This window comes from Mercurialis annua, linkage group LG2, assembly GCF_937616625.2.
Source record: "Mercurialis annua linkage group LG2, ddMerAnnu1.2, whole genome shotgun sequence".
Taxonomy (NCBI): Eukaryota; Viridiplantae; Streptophyta; class Magnoliopsida; order Malpighiales; family Euphorbiaceae; genus Mercurialis; species Mercurialis annua.
The window spans coordinates 49,366,999-49,390,801 of NC_065571.1; the positions used below are offsets into that span (position 1 = coordinate 49,366,999).

Consider the following 23,803-nt stretch of genomic DNA (forward strand, 5'->3'; position numbering starts at 1 on the left):
CCAAGCCACCACCATGGCCAACACTGTCGACAATACAGCTACCTTCAAACCCTAAACGGGTACGGACCCGGTCCATTTTGTCATGTTTTATCATCGTTTCCATAAGGAAGATGAGAATGGGTTTATGGATATGAACCAAATCCATAAGGACACGGACTGTGCGTGGGTTACCCAGCCCACGACAGTTCCAGTATAAAATACTCATTTCGGTAGGTGGGCCTGCTCCACAGGGCCCACCAAATGCAAGTTTTTTGATTCAGTTGTAATGGGTTGCTGGCCCAAAACTTCAAATCGTGAAATATATTCCCCTTGCCCTGGAATATTTTCTTGGGTACGCTGCCTTTTAGGATCCAAAATCACCCCTTCTTTTATCATAATAGTTTCCTTATTCACCATCAGACTAGATTGTGCACTGCCATGCTCGTTAGTTGCCTTTTGAGTTACTGCCTTATTGACCGGATCTGATTGTCTCCCTGATTGCCTTGATTGATGGTGTTGCCCCTCAAAATTATCAACTTCCATATTTGCTTCATCCCCTCCGTCGTTCACCGGAGTACCTTTTTTCAGCCATGGATTAGCTGAGAAAATTTTCGGCTCACCCATAGTTGCTCTTATGGAACTGTCATACTTCTTCTCCGGAGGATTAACAGGACTGTCATAGCGTTCCTCATAAATTTTTTCTGAATGGCCGATTATACCACATATAAAACAGAAGGATGGAAGTCGTTCGTATTGGAAAGATAGCTCTATCCAGTCCCCACCACTTCTCTTCATCAACATATTCTGCTTAAGAGGCATACCTACCTCCATTGAAATACGAATTCTCATATAGTTTCTCCACGCACCATCAAAGTTTTTTTTATCTGTCTCCACATGATGACCAACATAGTTCCCAATTGCCAAACAAGTTGCCTCTGTTCTGAACCCAACAGGCAGATTATACACTTGGATCCACATCTCAATTTTTGTTAAACTCACCATTGATGGTAGTTCATCGTTCTCCAACCGTTTCACCAGCAGAACATTCTGGTTGAACGTCCAGGGACCATCATTCAATACTCGAAGGATATCGAGTTCATGAAAGAATTCAAATAGAAACTGGCCTACCACCTCAGTTTGTGTCACACTAACTCCCCTTCCCGGCCTCCATAGAGTGGACAGGGTTTGTCTCATCGATTCAAAATGAATTGGTTTTTGTAAAAGGAATTTCCCCACCATGTAGAATTTACTCGCTTCCACCATTTGTAAATCATCTTCTAGAATAAGCCCTTCCACAGATCTATCATCCAGAGATAGTTTAGAGCATAGCTCTGTCACTTCCTTGCCACTGGAGTTTCCAGCCATGATTAATGAGTAAAACAAGATGAAACAGGAAGAAAATAACACTCCAAAAGGAGAGACTATCACACTCCAAAAGGAGAGACTTTTCTAATGAAAATACGGTATATACCATTCATTATAAAATAAACGGTGTAAATAAAAAAAGCACAATCAATCAAATTAATCTGCACCGTTCATTTTATAATAAACGGTATAGATCGTAAATATTGACTTCTTAAAGTTCAAATGAATTTGAAGGAATTCCAATTCTATCTTGAGAATATAATTCCGTGACCATATACATCATAATAAAATTTACATTTATGATTTTTCGAGTTCTTACACAACTAGAAATTGACAAACAACGTCTAGGTCTTATGAGAATATTCACTTCAAATTCAAATTATTTAGAGGCACTTAGACTTTGTAAGATGACTCAATGAACAACTGACTTGGAATTCATTCGCTTAGCTTGAATTCAACTGTTCCAATAAATGTTCATGGTAATCAGAATCCTAGTAATCTAATTGAAAGTTGAAACAGTCTCATAAGAGTACATTTCCAGAAAATTAATTCTCCACAAACTTTCAAGTCACATATTTAAGGAATATACCAATCATTGACTTTTCTTCATAATGCTGTGGGTTCTCCTTCTCACTTTAAAGTCTTTGACGTATATGGTAAGAGGGTGGCTGCCTATTTGGGATGTTCGAGAGCGTTCCTAATTTCTAAAATCCAATTTTTACTAATATATACTCCCTCCGTCCCACTCTAATTGACAAAATATGAAGTTTGTGGTGTCTGATTCTAATTGACAAAACTAATATAACTATAATTTTTTTCTTCAATTTTCCATCTTTACCCTCATTTAAAGTCATATCTTTTATGGAAAAATGGTGAATATTTAATGAAAATTTGACTAATATACTAATAGCATTAATTAGCTCTATTATCAATAGAAAAAGGGTATACAAGTAACTTTTTATGTCATTTATTAGTTTGTATTTGTTATTGTAATTTAGTTATTTTGTCAATTAGGATGGGACAGAGGGAGTATATATATAATGCTCGTTTATTGCACGGCTTGTCATGACATTAAAAAGTGAAGGAATTATGTTTTTGAGCTATATATTTTTAAAATTAATAAATAAAATATTATCACAATAGGCGGTACAATAAAAAATAAAATAGATGGATTAAATAGCGGTTTTTATAATATTCTTATTTATAGATATTATTGTGGGAATGACCGTTATATTTCTTTATCTTTTGATTGAATATATATATTCTCTTTGTTTTAAATTGACAAAATACTATAGCATAAAAACATATATTAAGAAGAAGAAAGGGCCAACGCGCCCCCTAAACTTGTAATACGGGTCATCTAACCCAATTTATACTTGTTTGAGCAACTAACCCCAAAACTCTTCATTTTTGAGTCAAATAACCCATAATTATATTTTTAAAACGCGTAAAATACAAATCGAAGGTAAGGGATGCAAAGAAATAATTAGATACTTCTCTAATTGTTGCGATATAATTATTTTAAATTTATTTTTTGAAATAAAAATATAAATTATGGGGTTATTTGACCCAAAAATGAAGAGTTTCGGGATTAGTTACTCAAACAAGTATAAATTGGGTTAGATGACCCCGTGTTACAAGTTCAGGGGGCGCGTTGACCCTTTGTTCTATTAAGAACGTTTAATATTAGGACTAAAATATTGTCGCATGTTTATTTAAACATGAGAGGTCGTATTAGATAAATTTACATTATTATTTGCTAATGAAAGACATGGATTAAAAGAATATACATTATTTTAAATTAACCTACACTTATCATTTTCACTAAATGATATAGATTTACCGAACATGATCTCGCATTTGCAAGTGAACTTTATAATTAGTTTGTAAAAGAATAAGTTATCAACCGCTGAATGAATTATAATTATTTTACTTATGATAAAATAAATAAAATAGACAAAATATAGAATAGCCATAAAAAATTATTCTAAAATTTAATTTACTTTTGTTTTAAATATGTATATATAAAATTTTCACAAGTATCCTTATGCAAATCAAGTAATCTACTGCGAAATTACTATATATATTTTTTCAGTAAAATTATAGTCGAAACATTAGAAAACACACTCGAACACCTCAACTATATTGACATTCTCTTAGCACATGTATCGTGTTTTGAAATTAGTATTAAAAATAAAATTAAATACTATAATTAATAAGAATATAATAATATTTATTTAATCACTTAATAATAATTAATTCCTTACAATTTGAAATTAATAATAACAATAATAATTAACTTCCGTATCAGTTTGAAACAAAAATAATATTTATAATAAGTTTGTGAAAGCTAGAATATTTATCAGGTTTTAATTTTTCAATCGTGAAACAGTAAAAATAATTGTCATAAAAGTTTAAGTATGAGGTAAAACATATTCATATAAGAATTTTTTTTTTTTAATGTATAGCATATTGGTTTACATTGACCAAATCAAAATATGATTACTATTTTGTATCCGATAAGAGTTTAGAAATGGAATAAAGCAACGACGTCTGAATTCTGACTTGGTCCCTCTCCAAAATAGCTTCTTTTCTTCTTGGCAAAACCCATGTGGAAACCCCTGTAGTTTACTTGTTTTGTTCGAGAGGTCCCTGTCTCAAAGTTTGTCATGTCTGGATCCATGTACTTGTTATTATTTCAATTTTGACACCCTTACCTGGACGGAATTGAGCAAGTGTATCACACTCTCGTTAAATGAGAGTGTGCAAAAATATAATTCTCACATTTTAACACTTTAATCCTAAAAAATAATACATAAAATATAAGGACTTTCTACCATATTTTACCATCATCTTCTTCCTTTTTCTTCTCCTACTTTATCTTCTTCCTACTGTTAAATTCCTTTTTGCTTTCATATGTCTTTAAAGAAGCACTAAAAACCAAAAAATGTCTAAGAAATATTGATTTAAACTAACTGATATTATTACCCTTTAAAAATTCTTCTTCTTGATTTTAACTAACTCGTTTTATTATCAAGACTATTCTTGATCCATCTGATTGATTTAAACTAACTTGATCTCAGAGTTTCACTCACCGCACCAAAAAAATATTCGCTATCAATGTCACCGTCATGAGAACAGGTAAGAATATGACGATAAGGCGGTGATAGTGACGGAGGCGACGGCGGTGCTGCAATAGAGGGAAGAATCTGAAAATTAGGATAAAAAAACTTGTCAATGTCGAAAACAACCAACGACCCATCATCATAAGCGGAAAACCCATTAATCTTTACGCTGTTAACTTTAACTTCGTCGGAAGAATTTCTGTTGGAAGTGACGACTAATGAGTGATTAGCCCAAAATGTTGAAATTTTGGAACCGTACGGAAGAGATTTGAGTGAGTTGAAGGAAATTGAGAACGAAAATAGGTGGAGCTGGAGAAGATTAAGAGGGGGTTGCCGGTGCGAGTGATCGACATCGGAAGATGGGTTGTCATTCAAGTAGAGAGTTATATTAAGAGTGAAACAGGGAAGAAGAAGATGGCTAAATTCTTATTTTAACATTAAATTTATTGTGTTTTACCATTTGTTATTTAATTATGACTTTGAATAAGACAAGTCCTTAGTTATGATGCCATGTGGACTTTAATATATTAAAAATAATGCCATGTCATATTTTTCCGTTTGTTAACGGAGAGTGAGCATCACTTGCTCAATTCCGTCCAGGTAAGGGTGTCAAAATTGAAATAATGACAAGTATAAGGATCCAGACGTGACAAACTTTGAGATAAGGACCTCTCGAACAAAACAAGTAAAGTACAGGGATTTCTCCATGAGTTTTGCCTTTCTTCTTTGGTTTTTTTCTACACCTCGCTGAATGTTAGCTTCCTCTTCAGCATGACGGAGTCAGATATTAAAAGCGCTAAATTACAATATATATTAGGTTTAATCATTCAAAAATAACCTATCTTTTCAAATTTTTTGTTTATGACTCAAATCTTTAAAATCGTCAATTTTAGCCTATTTTTCATTTTTCAGTTTCAATCATAGTCAATTGTTTAAATTAAAGTAAAAAAAAACTTTAAAATATATCGTTCATATTACTTCATATTATTCTAATTTATCATTTTATCATAAAAAACTTCCAAACATGAACATTTTAAAAGTTTGGGCTATAAATAAAAAAAATCAAAAAATTTGGGTATTTTTAAAATAATAAGCCTATAATATATGAAAAATTAGATACTAATTTCGAGAATATTTTCAGTTGAATGGGGCCAAGCCTCTCCCTAACCCCCTCCTAGTTCCGTCATTGCTCTTCAACTTTTGAGGGCAATGGTCGGTGGCACTGCCGAGCAATTATGTAGTATTGTGCTCCTACCGTTTCAGGTAGGGAACGCCTACCAACTTTCATAGGCAATGCTATGCCTTTTTTATACTAAGAGATCTTGTTTGAGTTACTCTTTTTTGCTCTGGTGAGCATGCCAGGCGGAAAAGGTGGCTCTATATAGTCAAAAAAATTTGGAGCTGTGACAACCAATCTGCCATCAAAATTGCAGAAAACCTAGTGTTCCATGAAAGAACGAAGCATATTGAAATAGACTGCCACTTGATAAGACAGAAAATTGAAGAGAATTTGATCAACTTGTTTCCAATAACCTCAGCTAATCAGCTTGCTGATTGCTTCACCAAACCCATTCCAGCTCCATCCTTTCAAGCTTCTGTTGTCATTGTATACTCCACCTTGAGGGGGGCTAACAGAATATGAGTTAACTGATTTTCAGTTAACTAAGTTATGATCATATGCTTCGCATGTATTTAATAGCTCATGTATATAACTTGATGATTAAGCAATTAGTTTGTGATTTTCAGTAAGGATAGTGAGTCACATACTCAAAACTTCTATTTATAAAAGTGCCTATTAAATAAAAAGGGGAAATGTGTTAGTGATATGCACTAGGTCAATCATGTTTGACCATGTTTTGACTTTATCATTTTATTATTTATTGATTGGCATTTTTGTATCATTTTATATTAATGATTAAAATACTTGAATGGTTAATTCTTTCTAAGGTCATCAAGTATGTGACTTGATAGTAGAACCCTTAGGTTTAATAAAAGAATTATATACCATCTATCCATAGTCTTAATACAACATTAAGACTAGTATGATGTTGACTGATGATTATGTTTTACTAATCATGTATATGAGATATTAAGTCAAATCATAGGTGCTATTTGAGAAATAAGGCACTGGATGACCCACTGTGAGAATACTACATAGATCACTGTCATAAGTAATTCTCATTACAGTTCTATTAGTATAATCCTTTGACCTTGAAATCATCATGGATTTCTACATAGTTATTTCATATTTTGATACAGTCTTACATTATCTTTAACAGGATAATGGAATAGATTGTCATTGGATATGAAAGTAACTATGTGAGAAATGTGAGTGACTGAGAAGGAATTTGTCCCTCATTTATTTGAGTAAGATATCTATGGGCCCCTTGAAGAAGATAGACTGAAGAAAATGCATGGCCATGCTAATTGATAAGAAGTTATCATTTTCAGTCTACTTAGAGTCAAGAAACTAATGATTGAATGTTATAAGGATGACATAACTATGCCTTATATTCAATCTGGATATCGAGAGACAAAGGGATTAAAATATTATTGTAAATGGTTAAATCGGATTATTGATATTCATATAACTTGGGTAGTCATAATGTCTTGCTAGAGGCCACTTATGACTTGTGGGCTGAAATAGGGATTTCGAGCCTACTGCCAACGTTATATGAACCTACAGGGTCGCACACTAAGAACAGGCCCAAAACAGTTATGGGTTGTACAAGCCCAATGTGATTAAGTGATTAATTATATATATATATATATATATATATATATATATATATATATATATATATATATATATATATATATATATATATATATATATATAATTCGTAATATATATATATATTAATAAATATATATATTAATTCGAAATTTAAGGATAAGTGTTTTCCTTAATTTATTATTTTTGGAAAATAATAAATATAGTAATTAATATATATGGATAATTATCAAAAAGGAGTTTTTGATAAACATAAACTTGTAGAATTGCAATGAGATTGAAATTCGAATTTGTTTCAAACCCTAGTGTTATTTATCACTATAAATACTCATTAAGCAATTGGTTTGAGGATCACGAAATTCATTATTCACTAAATCACTAAAATTCGAAATTGCTTGTGAAGCAATAGTGCTAGCACACAAGCACTAGTTTTGGCTAAGGTCTGTTCGTGTGGATACTCGTAGAGGACGCGTTCTTTTGGAGGCGTTTCTGATCCGAGGCCAGGTATCACCAAAGTGAACCACCTCCTTCCTTCCTACATTGCTGTTGAATTCGACATACAAGTAAGTAATTATTCTGTTAATTCGAATTACATGGATCTTGGTTTGGGTTTTTAGATAAATTTTTGAAATTCCGCTGCGTTATGAACCAATAAAATCCAACAAAATGGGTATTCAATGCTCTAAAGTTTAGGGTTTGGATCAAGTAAGCCTTCAACGTCCGGAAAAGTTTACTCATGCCCCCAACGTTTGTAAAAATGAACAATCGGGTCTTTCGGTTTAACGCCGTTTCATTACTCCTAAGACTCCGTTAGTGTGATCCTACGTGGGAGAGATAAAAGGTTCATTTATACCCCTAAGGTTTTGGTCCATGATCAAATGAGCACTCAACGTTTGAAAAGGGTTCACTTATGCCCCTAACGTTTGAATAGGTTCATTTATGCCCTCAACGTTTGAAAAAATGAACAGTTAGGCTCCCAGTTTAACGATGTATCATTGCTTTCCAAACTCTACTAGTGTGATCCTACGTGGCTAATTTTTAGTGTTTTCCATTAATCAAACCATAGGCAACTGATGTCGAACATTTAATCGGTAATAATTCTGCGCTATCACTGAAGACGATTAAACATAATTAATAACGAAACGTAAATTAAAAAAAAATCAGTTTATTCATCTTCTTCGTGTGTTTCGATTCGACAATTACATTCATCCAAAAATTAGAAACCCAATAATTATATAAAAATTAACTAAAAGGATAAAAATTGTACTCCCTCCATCCCATAAAAATAGGCCATTTGGACAAACACAAGATTTAAGAAAAATATAGTTAAGTTTGTTAAAATTAGTTTTTTTATTCAACTTTCCAATTTTATCCTTCTATAATTATTAGATATATAAATAATATATTAATGACTAATTTGTTTATTGGTGAGTCTTATATTGGATCATGAAATCATTAATTGATTTGAGGATAACTAGACATATTTATGAGGGGTATATAAGACTTTGAGTTGTTAAGTTGTTTACCAAATATAGAAGGTGGCCTATAATTTGGGACGCCAAAAATAGAAAGGTGGCCTATCTTTGTGGGACGGAGGGAGTATTTCTTTTCATTTGGCGTTCCATCTCATGCACTGCCTCCTTCTACCTCACCAAATACTTTTTTTCTCCGTCTCTAGCATTACAAGTTTCATCAAACAAGATACCGATTATTGAAGAGAATTTCTTATTCGGTTATTGGAGAAGGATAGTCTATCGGGTTAGCTCGGTCTTATAATATAATGACTTTGCAACGACGGACTATTGTTGCTGTGAGAAAGAACCGTAAAGAAAAATTTGATGGTAAAAATTAGCCACGTAGGATCACACTAAATGAGTTTGGGAAGCAATGAGACAGTGTTAAATTGAGGGCCTAACTGTTCATTTTTTAAAAGTTGGGGGCATAAGTGAACCTTTTCAAACGTCGGGGGCATAAGTGAACCTTTTGTAAACGTTGAGGGCTTATTTGATACCGGACTCAAACCTTAGGGGCATCAATGATCCTTTTATCTTTACCACGTAGGATCGCATTAACAGAGTCTTAAGAGCAATGAAACGACGTTAAACGGAGGGGTCTGATTGTCTATTTTTACAAACGTTAGGGACATGGGTGAACCTTTCCGAACGTTGAGAGCTTACTTGATCCAGACCCCAAATCTTAGGAGCATGATTGACCATTTTTCCAATAAAAAGATAAATAATACATGAACCTATTAAATAACATATTTGCAAGAGAAACCAGATAAAAAAAATTATAAAGACCTTTTGGTAAATTAAGCCAAAAATTAATTTAAAATATCTTTTTATGTAAACTGCTCTAAGAGCAGCAACTACCAAACAGCAGACACTATTACAGTAAAAAAGCTTTTTAGATGTATTAATATATAGCTCAAATAATATAAACATAGACTAATATTTCGTGGATTCATTTCCTCCCGTAAGAGCTAAAGAGAGAAAGTAATTAAGCTGCAGAAGCAGCACCAACAACATCTTGCATGGAATCCCTGATGTTAAGAACCAACCTTGTCTTGTAATGAGAATGAGAACCATAAAAATCCGACAGGGCCATCTTTATTATAAGATCTTTGAATTTTATAAATATAGACTTTATTACTTTATGCTGAGACGAAGAACATACAAGTAAGCTGACTTGATTATATATTTAAATCCGGTCATTGTATAGACTAATGAGCGACTAAGATTGAAAACCATATCGTCCACTTGAAATGTGTCATTTAATATATTCATCTTCACCAATACTGCAGTCATTTTACATTTCCTAGTTATTTGGAATGGGCCACCATAATTTTTTAATATAACTGTTACGTACCAACGAGATGTAGCTCAAATGTTATAAGCGTTGGACAATAAACTGTCAAGATTGTGGGTTTATTCCTCACATAAGCGTTCTTCTTCCCCAATTATCGGAAAAGGAATTACCATTACGTCGAAATCGAATTCTATTAATCTATTGACCATCGTAATTTTTTGTATCCAATTTTCATATTCTATTACCAGATCATGATTGTGGGAATGACCATCGTTATTCGGCATCCACTTTGATATTTTTATTGAAATTGTTTTTATATATGAAATTATAAAAAAAATTATTCGTATTTTAAATTAACAAATTTAAAATTTTGTGTTAAAGTTATAAAACACATTAATATTTATAATTCATTTTATAGATACTCCTATTGTTTGTATCGTTTAAGGTACATTTAATAATAAGCATATCACAGAATTTGATATGTTAAATTGTAAATTTCCCACAAACTCTCATCGAACCTCTTTTTTTTGAAACCATCCTTACAAATATTGAGATTGAGAATCTAAGTATTATTTTTATTTTTTATTTTTCTAAAAGTTAATAATATTAATATTTTTTTTATTTTTTTTCATTTAGTTTATATTTAATAATACAAATAATTTTAGTAATAATTAAATAATTAAGAATTTCTTTACTAAATAAAAATTAATAAAATTTTATTATGATTTATAGATTTAAAATAACTTCTATTAATACAATTACGCTAAACAAAATTGTTATTAATGACACTTTTATAATTAACTTAAATACCTATAAGAATTTGGCATATAATATAGCATTGGAGTGGAGCTATGCAATTCGTCATAAATTCATAATGCTAAATTTTCTATGGTAAGATTGATTTAGCGTAGCAATTGAGATGCTATGAAGTATCCTATATTTAGCATTTTGCTAATTTTTAAAAGGCTTAACCCATATAGAGGCCCTTATACTTTACACTTTTTTTTCCGTAGATCCTTATACTTTATTTTTGTATTATCTGGTCCTTCTACTTACCTATTTTTGATTTTCAGGTCCTTTTTAAATTTTTTCCAGTCCCTCTACTTACAAATGTTTTTTCCTCCAGTTTCTATACTTACAATCTTTTTTTCCTCCAGTCACACAAAATGACTGGAAAAAACTCAAAAAGGACCTGAAAAATAAAAATAGGTAAATAAAGGGATCAGATAATACAAAAATGAAGTACAAGGACCTACGGGAAAAAAAATGTAAAGTACAGGGACTTCTAGATGGGTTTGGCCTTTTTAAAAATATGATGAAAAATAGAACATATAATGGAGATGCTCTAACAAGAGTTAAACCAAATAGCTAGCCATTGCGACAAAGAGAATATAACAAGTAGGAATTACAATTAAAAATGTATTCAGAAGCATCAAACCTCTCTTATTCAAAAGAATCAAAATACATCTAAAATGTAGCAGCAGAATCAAGTTTCAATTTTATTTTTTTTCATTCTATATATGCTAAACATGTCTCCTATTATTATCATGTGGTCACACAAACAAGAACATACAACGGCCAGACATTTAATTATTATAAATTTATAGTGACTTGCAGATACGTAAAGTTCTATCTCTAAACTAATAACAAGAGGATTATGAATTTTACATTGTGAATTGAATGATTGAATAGCTTTAACTTGAACTCTATTTAGCGCTTTTGGATAAGTTTTTTTTTTCATTTTTTAGAAATCAGCTCGAAGGTAGGCGATCGGCTCGAGATGTAGCTCAAGCTGATCCTCAATACATTCCATAACCTCTCATGCAAATCAATGACAGAATGGTAGGATAGTTTTACTAAATCCATAAATAATAATTGTTTTTCTTTAACTGTGTGATAAAGGCAAAGTTGACAGCTCAATTGGGACGGAGGGAGTATTATGTTCTCTCTAGCTATTAGCATCTAAATAGAAGCCCTGCAGATCCATCGATACCTGATTTTTTTATTATAAACTTTTGGCTTTAATTGTTTCGATCTTCAAAAATAGAAAAATTTCAGGAATCAATAAAAGAATAAATACTACATGAACTCTACAACCATTATGGATGACTACTTGTTGATTCTTCAAGCTCATTAATTTTTATAACTGCTTGTTGAGGTGTTGGATTTGGATCACCGTAATCTACAGAAGGCGTCCCGTGTTCTTCAGGAAAATCAGTCCTGACAGAATAAATTGAAGGACTTGGCGTCGCCAAATATATCTCATGCACTTCACTACCCTTTCTGAAAGCGTGTGATTCCAAGTCCTTGTGGTCAAATATTCTGAACAGCTTAACAATTCTGCTCCATACTGATGAAGATTCTAATAAATCTGAATCAGGTAGAAATATTTGCCTATGTTGGTAAAAGAACACGACTGCAAATATGATCAGAGCTAAAACTGAAGCTACTCCTGCAATTAAAAATAATCCCCAGAAACTTCTGAGACTAAGGCTACTGGAAGAAATACTAGTGCTTGGATCTGGACAAGGGACTTGTTCTCCAAACCATGCTCTCTTAATTCTCTTTATTCTATCTCCTTCCCTCAAATTCAGGATCGCTCTCGATATGTCAGGTACTAATGGAGATCCTCTAGGAAAAACCTGAAAATCCATGTCAGAATGTAAAAGTTATCTGAAAATTAGTAGTTGATAAAGAAAGATGCGAGGAGCTTACAAATCCAAAGCCGCCTGTCTGAAATGTCGGTTCAACCATAGTATATTTGGAGCAATACTTTACAAGAAACAGCTTAATGTATGGAATTTCATCAAAAGCAGCAGTAATGCCGCCATTTTTACTTCCTTTTGAGAAAAGTTCGTTGCATTCATCAGTAGATTTGTACATTTTGAGCTTTGATTCGTCAAAGCCCAAGCCTGTCAAGATTCCTGGAACAAAAGAGTCCTTCAGGTAGCCTACGTTATCTCCATTTTTAATGAGCTGATGAACATCAGTTACAATTGGTATGAGCTGCTGGACGGTGAGGAGACTTGTTAAACTAGCTGTATAGCTTTGAGTGAGAATCAATACTACGAAGCACCATATAATTACTACTACTCTGGCCAAGTTGCTCATCACTCTTTCCCCTGAAATTGCAAGTATTAGTTCTTGAATTCATATCTACATTGCTCGAAAAAACTTATCGAGTCCTGAATTGCATTTCTGAAAACACTTCTACAACTCTTTATTTACATTTTCTTATTGTAAAAAAAAATACTATTTCGGTGCTTATGTTTCTGTACTACATAGTATTATATCATCGAAGCGTTGATGAGTACTTACGTTGGGCAAAAGCCATGGTGGAGAAAGAGAACCAGAAGGCTGTTCCAATTTGATGTGAAGGAGGACCTCTAAAGTCTTCATTAATTCTATGTTCAAGAACCCATACAACAAATCCAATGAAAATAAAGAAACAAAAACTCGTCATCCAAAGATCCCATGTCAAAGGCTTCAAGAAAACCCATGCATTTTTACTCTTGTTGTCTTTAATTGGAACAAACATTGATACTCCTGACGTAGTATAAGGCAATGTGAAGTCCACATAAAAGGATCTATTGGCAATTATAGCTATATCTCCCACCACAGCATCAAAATTCTGTTATTCAAGAACAGATAAAATTAACTTAGACAACAAAATTATACTCTATATTATATATGCGTCCCGAGTTAATAGACAGTTTACAATACCAAGAAATTTAGTATTTTTAGCTGTTTAATTATAATGTTGAGGAGAGATTAAAAGATTTACCCTGGTGTAGACTTGATTGACTAGATCATTATATGTTCCTGCTGCTGTACCATCAGGCTTAACAAATGGGATGTATTCATAAGTCAGAGAGTAAGGCAATGCTTCTACTACAGCATCAAAAACATCTATGCAGTAGCCTTTTACACTTGTAGCATTAGTCATGCTATCTCTCGTCACCTTTACAAATTCATTAAAGCCTTCCTTCATTGGCACTCCGATTCTTAGTTTCTTGCCATTTGTCGGAATCTCCCATCCCTTAGGAACGAAAGCTGAATCCCCCGGCCAGATAACATGTGCAAGATTGGACTTCGAAGTGCTTTTTTTTGCTACTGATGAGTTCAGCTTCTTTATAAGTCCATTTTTGGTTGTCCAAAATCCAAGTCCTCTAGTTGCATCTCCGATAACGTTGATTATCTGGAAAGCTGATTGTGGTAGCTGCCCTTTCACGAAAAGGAAATCTCCGGCGAGGCCTTTGAAGCGAGTGGCTGATAATGCTTGAACAAGGGCAGGACCATTTAGAGACACTCCAAGCGATGCAAGGTCAGTTGATGAAGAAGAAGTATTCGCCATTCCAAAGGCGAAATTTGCAGCTCCCGTTTTCTCAATTGCCATGGCTAATGCAATAGCAGCATCATAAGCCCTTAGTTCAAAAATGCTCAATTCTGAATCAACACTTCCCGGATTTTCCTGCAGATAATTTCTCTTCCAACGATCACGAAAATTTTCGAGCTCTTTACTCTTCGGAACATAATGTCGAACACCAATCACACCTTGCATTGATTCAATAACAAAAGGATTTAAAGAACTCAAGTGGTCAGTCATTCCATCCGTTATGATCCAAACATAGCCTTCACTCATCATTCCAAGCTCGTTTGCTTTGGTAAAGAGACGAGAGCCCAGAAACGGCGGCATATGAACAATGAAAACCCGAGTTTGCATAGTCATCAATTTTAAAAGCTCTTCAGCTATTTGATTATCAGTAGAATCCGGAGATAGATTACACCTGTAAGGGATATGAGTCTCGATTTGTTGTAAAGCATCGGCTAAAAATGGCAGGATTCCTTGGCCGTACTGATTATCTATGTAAATGGGCACTGCTTGTCTCCATCCAAAAGCTTTAATGATCGCACTAATGGCTTTAAGTTGAACTGAGTCATCTTGTGCAGCTCTGAAAAAATATGGGGTTTTAATGGAAGTAAGAGAGGGATTTGTGGCAGAATATGAGATGATGGGTATTTGAGCTTTTTCTCCAAGATCAATTACGAAATCAGCTTGCATTGATGTGTTTGGCCCTATAATTGCTTGCACTTGCACATTTTTTATCAGCTCCAGAGCTGTGATTTCATTACAGGAAGAACAACATGAGCAAACTGAACATGTTTATTTATGTTTATAGCAAGAACAACTTGCATTATTTATTTGTGTTCGTTTCTATTAAACAAACCGAGTTCAAACTTGACTTTATGTTCATCTATTTAAACGAGCTGAACATGAACATAATGATGTCCGGCTCGTTTATATTTTTGGACAACTTGATTACGGATTGATGAATCCCATTCGTATAGAAGCTCGATATAGAGTTCAAGAACTAACACGTATAGGAATTCGATAAAAAGTTCCCCAACTAGCTAATAGTATTTAAATTAAATATAGAATATTATTTAATACATTATAATTGTATGGTTTTAAGCAGAATTTCACCGTTTTAATAAAAGAAATATTAAGCAGTTTTTGCTCGTGTTTGTATTCGTTAAGCTGTTAATAAGTACCTTTGTGAACTCCTTATATAGCAGCTAAACGAACGAATGAGGTGAATACAAACCGAACAAAACTATCGTAAATTTTAAATGAATTGAACATAACCACTTTAGAAAAAACATAAACTTAATATGAACACTTCATTTATATGACGAGCGGAACTTAAACATTTCAACATTTCGGCTGAGTCATGTTCACAGCCCTGTTACATTGTCAAAGAGAACAAATGAAAGTTTCCCGATATCTTGGGGTTAAATATTTATTAAGTCACCGAACTATAGTATTTTTTATAAAACGGTTACCAAATTATAAAAAGTTACAAAATGGTTACCGAAATATAGTATTTTTACAAAATGGTTACTGGACTATAAAAAATTATAAAATGATTACCGAACTATAATTTTATTACAAAACAGTTATTGAATTGTTGTTTTTTTTTACATAAAAAACTATCTTACTATATATATTTTCCTTGTCCACATCATTAAGATGGTAACCCGTTTATAAAAAAATAATACTCCAGTAACCGTTTTGTAACTTTTTATAGTTCAGTAACTGGTTTGTAAAAAAACTATACTTTGATAAATATTTTATAACTTTTTATAATTCGGTAACTATTTTGTAAAAATACTATAGTTCGGTGACCTAAAAAATAATTAACCCCTATATCTTGCTAGTGACTGTTTCAAAGTCCATATATATTCTTTAAGAGAATATTTAATATTATTCTCTTTCAAGGATAACTCTAAATATTATTTTGCTACCGACTTATTATTTTCAGTAGGCAATGAGATGAAACGTTTCAGAAACCCTATTTATCAACAGAGGCAAAAGAAACCATTTCACACACATAGCTACATCATGATTATTCTAATATAGACAAGACGTGAGTTCCTATCATCAACTAATTTTTAAACATTGATTGAAAAAACTGTTTATAGAAAATTAATAAAAGAAATTAACTAATATTCCATGTATCTTATAATATTTGTGCAACCAGGGCACATCTAGTTTAGTCTTTCACTTCAGATTATCAAAAAATTTAAGACAAATCCAAGTTTCTATCATCCATTAAATATTCATCATAAACATTTAACTATACATACTGCTAATGAATCTATAAAATATCTAACTGTGCAGAAATAAGAGATAGAAGGTGACCTGCAGAAGCAGCACCGACAACATCTTGCATGGAGTCTCTGATGTTAAGAACCAACCTTGTCTTGTAATGAGAATGGGAACCATAAAAATCCGACAGGGCCATCTTTATGCTGCTCAACCCTTTCCTCTCGGCCTCCAGGTCGACAATAACTCCGACATTTACGGGTACTGTCGTGTTCTGATTCCGAGCCTTCGTCATTTCTATGAACACACCAATGAGCAAAAGCAAAGTGAAATAGATGACACATTTTGAATTATATTTTCTCATATTTTGTTTTTTTACTTATTGGGTTGCTAATGCTATTTCTCTGCACATAATTTTTTTGTGTGCTAAATTGCTAATAACATCTCTATAATTTTGTATATATAGAGACAGAATGAGAGAAGTGAAGACTTAGACTTTTAAATCTTGTAAATTGCTTACACTAATGAGTGACTAAGATTGAAAAACACATATCATCCACTTGATAATTGCCATTTAATTTTCATATATATGCACTGCAGTCATTTTCTTTTTCCTGCTTATTTGGAATGGACCAGCTCAATTTTTTAGTATTACAATTACATTGTAATATTTCTATTAACTAGATTATGGTTGTGGGAATGACAATCATAATTTTCATATTTATGTATCATGTCTTGGTACTAATATTAAAAAAATTAGTACTATATTAAATAATTACTTATAAATTTTTTCTTTGATAATTAGGGGGAGGGAAGCGTTTGTGGGATACCGATTATATTCTTCAGTTTATATTTCATAATTTATTATCAATCACTCTTATTCAAATTATTATAATCTATTAATATTTTTCTTTTTATAATCTCATTCTGTTATTCTTATAAGTGGTTTATTTGTAACTCATATTCTAATTACATTTATATCATAAAACTAACTTGTTTTCAATCCGTAACTTCGTTCTAATATTTATTAGTTATCATATACCAATTATTTGATATTTTAATTTGTTTTTTGATAATTGGGAAAATACACAAAAAAAATTCAAATGCTGTCAATCAATTTGAAACAAAAATAATATTTATAATAAGTATGTGATAGTTTGGATACTTGTCAGAATTTTGTTTTTCAATTGTGAAACATTAAAATAAGGAATAACTACACAACTATATATACTAAAAGATCACTTAATTTACAAAAATACGTACTTAGTCAAAAAAAATTCACTTCCACCCAAAAACTGAATTTTTTTACATAATTTACTTACTTTTTTATACTATAAAAAAAGTACATTTTTGATATATGTTTGATACATTATCAAAACATCTTCAATACAGTACGTAAAAAATTAAAACATATTTTGCATATTTGTAAATTTTTTAGGTATCAAATGTAAATTTTTAGGGAAGTATATATTTGTATAATTTTTTCCGTTTTTTGGATTTTTTTTGTAATTTTTCCTTAAAATAATTGTCATAACAATTTAGAATGAGCTCAGGTAATACATATTCATTTAAGAGTGTTTCTTTGTTTTATTGTATAGCATATTGGTTTACCTTGACCAAATCAAAGTATGTTTGGTGTCAGAAAATTGAAGTTTAATTGGTCAATTTTGATTACAATTTGAGTCCACGGAGTTTTGCATTGGAAGAAAGCTGCAACGTTTGAATTTTGACTTAACGACAAATTTGATCATTTACAAATTTGAAGAAAGCTGGTTATGCATTTTAATTTGGATTGATGACGTTATAAAGTTAATTTTTTATTTTTTTAATTATAAATCTATCATAATTAGGCTAATTTACTGTATAAATCAATTTAATATTTCTAAAAATTAATATATCTTAACCATGTGACAATCTTAACTCTTAATTCTTCTTTTTTCAAATATTTTTTTAAATAGTAAACATTTAATTACTATATAGAAATAATTAAATTAATTTTAAAAGATTAGATAATTTTCAGCAAATTTGTAAATTAAAATAAATTTACAACTTTAAAAATTTAGATAAATGCTTAAAAAGTCGAACAAGTTCAATTTTTGACATAATTAGTATTTTGTCTAAAATCTAAAGCAGATTGAAGATATAGTTAATATTTATTCTGTTCTTTCTTGCCAAAGATACAAATTCATTTACTTATTAAAATTCGACTATAAAAGTCTTAAATCCAACCACCATAATTAAGTTAGATATTACGGAAAATTAGGGCTATTAGACAATATAATGTGTACCCAGCATATAACGCCACAAAGTTATATCTAAAAATAAATCTAGTTCCAGGACACAAATTTACAAATATAAAAATTGTAACAATATAAAAAATAAAAAAAAACTTATCATTCAAGCATAAAGATTAATTTAAACTAATTTTTTTTTTAAAAATGCAAGTAAATGTGAATTTCGGCGACATACGTAGGTTGATTTTTAGACAGATTAAAAGTTCCAAAAAAAAAAAATCAAAGCATTGTCGGTAAAGATATTATGCAAACCTTCTTGGCAATTCAGTTGTCACCTAAACCCTGCATTGTTGACTTGCCTGATTATTACGTACTCTAGAAGAGGCTTTAAGCAACGAACAGCGATGCGTAGCTATATTTTTGTAATTTGGACCACCGTCTATTTTTTAGTAAAATATGATTATATTAAGGGTTATTTATATATTAGATTTCAGCGTTTTTAGTGATTTAATTTTACTTTTTAAATCATCATATCACGCACTCAATTTTTTAAATTTTACTGACATTTTTCAGTTTTGTAACATTGTTTTATACAAAATGCGACCGTTTTTTTTTTTATACATATTTTTTAGCTTATATTTTTGATGAAAAATGATAGCATGTTATATAATGCAGAAACACATAAAACTACGATGTGCTATAAATTTTTTTGAAAAATGAGATTAAATTGCTACAAACGTGAAACGTGAGACTTACTATGCAAGTAACTCTTACATTGATATTAGAATATAGCATTGTATCATTATTTCGGAATTTTCTTTGATATGTTTAAATTATAAAACACGCCAATTTTCATGATTTATTTTACAGTTATACTTATCACTATTATTCGTATGTTTACGGTAAATTTCATCTCGAATGAGAAAATATGTCATAAAAGTTGACTCTCCCAAACTATCGGCAAATCTTTTTTTCTTGGAACATCCTTACATATATTGAGAAGCTATATATAAAATACATTGAAGCCGAAGATATTGGTTTGCCATTATACATATATAATTCTAATATTAGTTTTTTAAAATCTATAACTTCTTATAGTAAATTGTCTTAGGATTTAAGTTAAAAGTAAATACATATAGATTAAGTAACAAAAATCATCGATAATTTTTTTACCCCTAACTCATGCTTGTTTAATATTTTTATTACAATAAAGGGAGGGAAGAATCGAGTCTAGTACTCTTAGATCAAATTAGGATGTTCTTACTGCTAGGCTATACATGTAGGCAGTGGCGGATCCAGAAATTTATTATAAGGTGGGCAAGATTATACTAAATATTTATAAGAAGAAAAAATTTGAAAATTTAAGGTGATCAGTGCAATAAATTTTAAGACCGGAAAACTATACTACTAACGTGTATATTTATATTTTTCAAAGATTCAAAATAATAAGGTGGTCAACTGCCCACCATAAGCTCTTCCTAGGTCCGTCCCTGCATGTGGGGACATGCTTGTGTAATGTTTATTAAACTAGTGTCGTTTTACGTATTTCACACGTGTCTTGTAGTGTGACTCGTCAAATAATGATAATTATATTTTCTAATGGATTAGGATAATTATATTTATATTTAATTAATAATTATAAATTATATTTAAATATCAAATATTAATTAAGATGTTGGTTAATTTATCTTATTTGTAATATGTATGGTTATTTTGTCATTAGATGAATACTTAATGATTTTTAAGATATGAGTGTTTTATTAAAAATAGACAATTAAAAAAAATAGAAAGAGTATATTTTCAGTAAAGTTTTTAATGAATTAGAAAAAAAGTTAAGAGTTTTAATTGAGTTAGAAAATATATTATGAATTGAACTAGAATTGTTAATTGGGAACTAGGTCATTTATGCCCCTACGGTTTGACTCGATCATCAAGTAAGCCCTCAACGTCTGAAAAGGTTCAAATATGCGCCTAACGTCTTAAAAAGTGAATAATTGGGCCTTCCGAGTTTGACAACTAGGCCCCCAATGTCTCATTTATGAGTCAAAAAAAAGGGCATGTTTATTCACTTTTTAAAATGTTAGGGGCATATTTGAACCTTTCCCGACATTAGAGGCTTACTTGATCCTATAGACAAACCTTATGGGGCATAAATGACCCTTTTCCCTTGTTATTTTAATAATAAATTTTACATATTAATTATTAAGGACATTACCGTAAATTTACCTATCCCCCTGTGCTTTTATATATAATATAGATATGGAATGAAAAATATCATGAGAATATAATTTCGCGAGCATACAACATAACAAATTTACATTTATGATTTTTATTCGAGTCCTTAAACAACTAGCAAACAACCTCTAGGCCTTATGAAAATATTAACTTGGAATTCAAATGACTCACTGAACAAATGACTTGGAATTCATTTACTTAGCTTGAATTCAACTGTTCACAAAATAGAAATTAAGAAAAACAATTCCAATAAATGGTCATAGTCAATTCCAATAAATGGTCATAGTCATCAGAATCCTAGTAATCCAATTGAAAGTTGAAACAGTCTGATAGAGTAAATTTCCAGAAAATTAATCCTCCACAAATTTTCAAGTCACACATGTAAGGAATATGGTTTCATAATGCTGTGGGTTCTCCTGCTCACCTTTAAAGCCTTGATGTCTAATTGTTTATTAAGACACTGCAAAAGATAATCAAAATAAAATAATTTAAAATATCTTTTTTGAAGAACTGCTCTAACAGCAGCAACTACCAAAATCAAATACATGAAAATTGAATCATGAGCAAAGATTATAAAAAACATACTGAGAGTAGAAAAATAGAATTAAGACAATGAATTAAAAACATCAAACTTCTCTTGTTTGGAAGAACCAAAACACATCAAAATGGTACCGGCAAATTTCAAAAATTCCTCCCTTTTTAAAAAAAAGTTTCACTTTCGCATATATTTAGCATGTCTTCTATGATGAGGTTACACGAACATGAACATTGAATGGCTAGAAATCTTATTTTTATAACAACATGCGGACGCATGAACTTCTTTCTCTAAGCTAATTACCCCTCTGTTTAACAAGCAGGACGCAGAAACAGCAATAAATCATCATACAATAATATGTTGGAGCTTAATAAACGTACAAAACGAATGTTGAAAACCTTCTCGTGAACCGGAGATTAGATTAATCATCTCTAGAGGCAGGATCCATTCCGGTTGATGGACTATCTGCAAAATACTCTTGGTGCTTCACATTCACGCCATACTGCCGAATTAAAAGCAAATCAAGTACATGTTAGCAAACTGAATATAGCATAGAGAGAAATCACACATCAATACAAAAACTTAAAAGTACTTTCTCAATTTGACACCAGCAACCAAACACAGTTAACCAAATGTGCACAGCAGAACTTTTGTATGATTAAGCAGACTCTTTATTCTAGACTAATCCAATATTAAAATGAGAATCAACTTGAAAAGTCAATCCTTTAATGCATGATTAAAGTCGGGAGTCTTAGGACCAGAATAACATTGGATCTCTCCAAACAGAAAAGAATTTACAATATCCTAGTGCTTACCTCATTCAGCGCCTTGGAAAGGTCTTCCATTGTCAAGATTAGTCGCTTATCCTGTTTGACAGAAAATGTTAAGACAGCTTTTAAGAACAATCTCGAGACAAAATACATAAGAACACAATATGACAATTGAGCACCTTTTGCTGTTTGTCCCTCTTATCTTTGACAACTGCTGATTGGCGAGCTTTGCATTGCCTGCATTAAGGCGCGCATAGAGTTAGACGTTTTTCATCAAAATAACCCGAGCAATAAAAACTAATGTACCACCCCTAGATAAGCTGGCTAAAATTCAGTAAACCCTAGGAAATAAATTCCAAGAAACTGTGTTATCCACCGACATAATAGCCTCATTTAAAATTTAAGCAAAGTCATCTTAAGCTGATCCTACTCCTACTGCTCTTCAAAACATTCAAACAATGCTTATCGACAATTATGCATATAATCCAATATAATGAGAAAAAGCTTTCAATTTTAATTCTTATCATGTAGCAATTGGATAATATAGATTACTAAAGAGCGTAAAAGAGAGAGGAAATACATACTGAAGTGCATCACTAGCAACCTCTGAAACAAACTTCTGAGTAGCAACAGCCACCAATCTAATTCTGCAGAACAAGAACCATAACATAAAAATTGCGAATTTGTAAGACAAAACTCAAAACCCTAATTTTCCCAATTAATAAGTACTTTAGCATCAAATTAAAGACATAATAACAGACAGAGATGAAATAATTAACGAAACCCTAGGTTGTGGAAATTAGTGAAAAGAGTAGAGTTAAAATAAACAAAAATAGGAGTACCTACAATCGAACATCGGGACATTGAAACCCACTTTTGGCTAAGTAATGCTCCACTAATTCGTCCGGTATCTGCAAAAAATCAATCAATTGAGACGATTGAGAACTCAATAAAATGGAAAGCCATGTTTTAAAATAATTACTGTGGGAGTGTAATCCATCAAGGAAGATAGGAATTCAGTGAGAGCTGCGTCATCGTCGTGTCTTCCATCGGTTGATTGCTGGTGCTGGTGCTGGTGCTGGTGCTGGATATTATTGCTGTTGTTTTGGTTCATCTTGTTTAGCTGTTTGTTCCTTTAATTTGGTACTTGCAGCTCACTCAGTATTTCCGAACAGTGCTGGAATTTAGAACTTGAATAAGAAGAGACGATTTGGTTAAAAAGAAAAAACAAGACCTGACCGATTCTTGGAAACTGATTTCTGAGTCGGATTCATGGTTATTTAAAATCGATTTAAATTAAAACAATTAAAATTATTTTAAAACATTTGATAGGGTGGAGCTCGAACTACTCAACTTTAATTCCATGTCAAACTTGAATATTAATTAAATAATTTATTAAAGTTCGTGAATC

The 23,803-nt window shown here is 31.6% G+C and overlaps 2 protein-coding genes across 5 annotated transcripts in view; both read right to left on the reverse strand.

Annotated features, from left to right (window-relative positions):
• LOC126667086 (glutamate receptor 2.7-like) overlaps positions 1-17,058 on the reverse strand; it is a 36,975-nt gene extending 19,917 nt beyond the window's left edge. The window contains exons 1-5 of one of the 2 annotated variants that reach the window (XM_050360053.2): positions 16,715-17,058; positions 13,796-15,129; positions 13,330-13,642; positions 12,727-13,133; positions 11,879-12,653 (exon numbers count right to left, since the gene is read on the reverse strand). In XM_050360053.2, the coding sequence (XP_050216010.1) occupies positions 12,111-12,653; positions 12,727-13,133; positions 13,330-13,642; positions 13,796-15,129; positions 16,715-16,982 (2,865 nt within the window). In that variant the 5' untranslated portion in view covers positions 16,983-17,058 and the 3' untranslated portion in view covers positions 11,879-12,110. Of the gene's footprint in view, positions 1-11,878; positions 12,654-12,726; positions 13,134-13,329; positions 13,643-13,795; positions 15,130-16,714 lie in introns of those variants that run through there. The other variant, XM_050360054.2, reaches the window with a different exon arrangement.
• A 4,082-nt stretch (positions 17,059-21,140) lies between these two features.
• LOC126666676 (transcription initiation factor TFIID subunit 10) lies at positions 21,141-23,663 on the reverse strand. Of its 3 annotated transcripts, none has more exons than XM_050359518.2 (7): positions 23,375-23,663; positions 23,239-23,303; positions 22,977-23,039; positions 22,572-22,629; positions 22,438-22,488; positions 22,021-22,124; positions 21,141-21,547 (listed from the first exon to the last, which is right to left on the reverse strand). In XM_050359518.2, exons 1-6 carry the CDS (start codon positions 23,504-23,506, stop codon positions 22,044-22,046), a joined length of 450 nt encoding a protein of 149 aa, XP_050215475.1. In that variant the 5' UTR covers positions 23,507-23,663; the 3' UTR covers positions 21,141-21,547; positions 22,021-22,043. The 3 variants fall into 3 exon arrangements, with proteins under 3 accessions (XP_050215475.1, XP_050215474.1, XP_050215473.1); XM_050359517.2 differs by having other exon boundaries at positions 22,003-22,124; positions 23,375-23,660; XM_050359516.2 differs by lacking the exon at positions 21,141-21,547 and having other exon boundaries at positions 21,839-22,124; positions 23,375-23,658.
• Between the last annotated feature and the right edge of the window lie 140 nt (positions 23,664-23,803).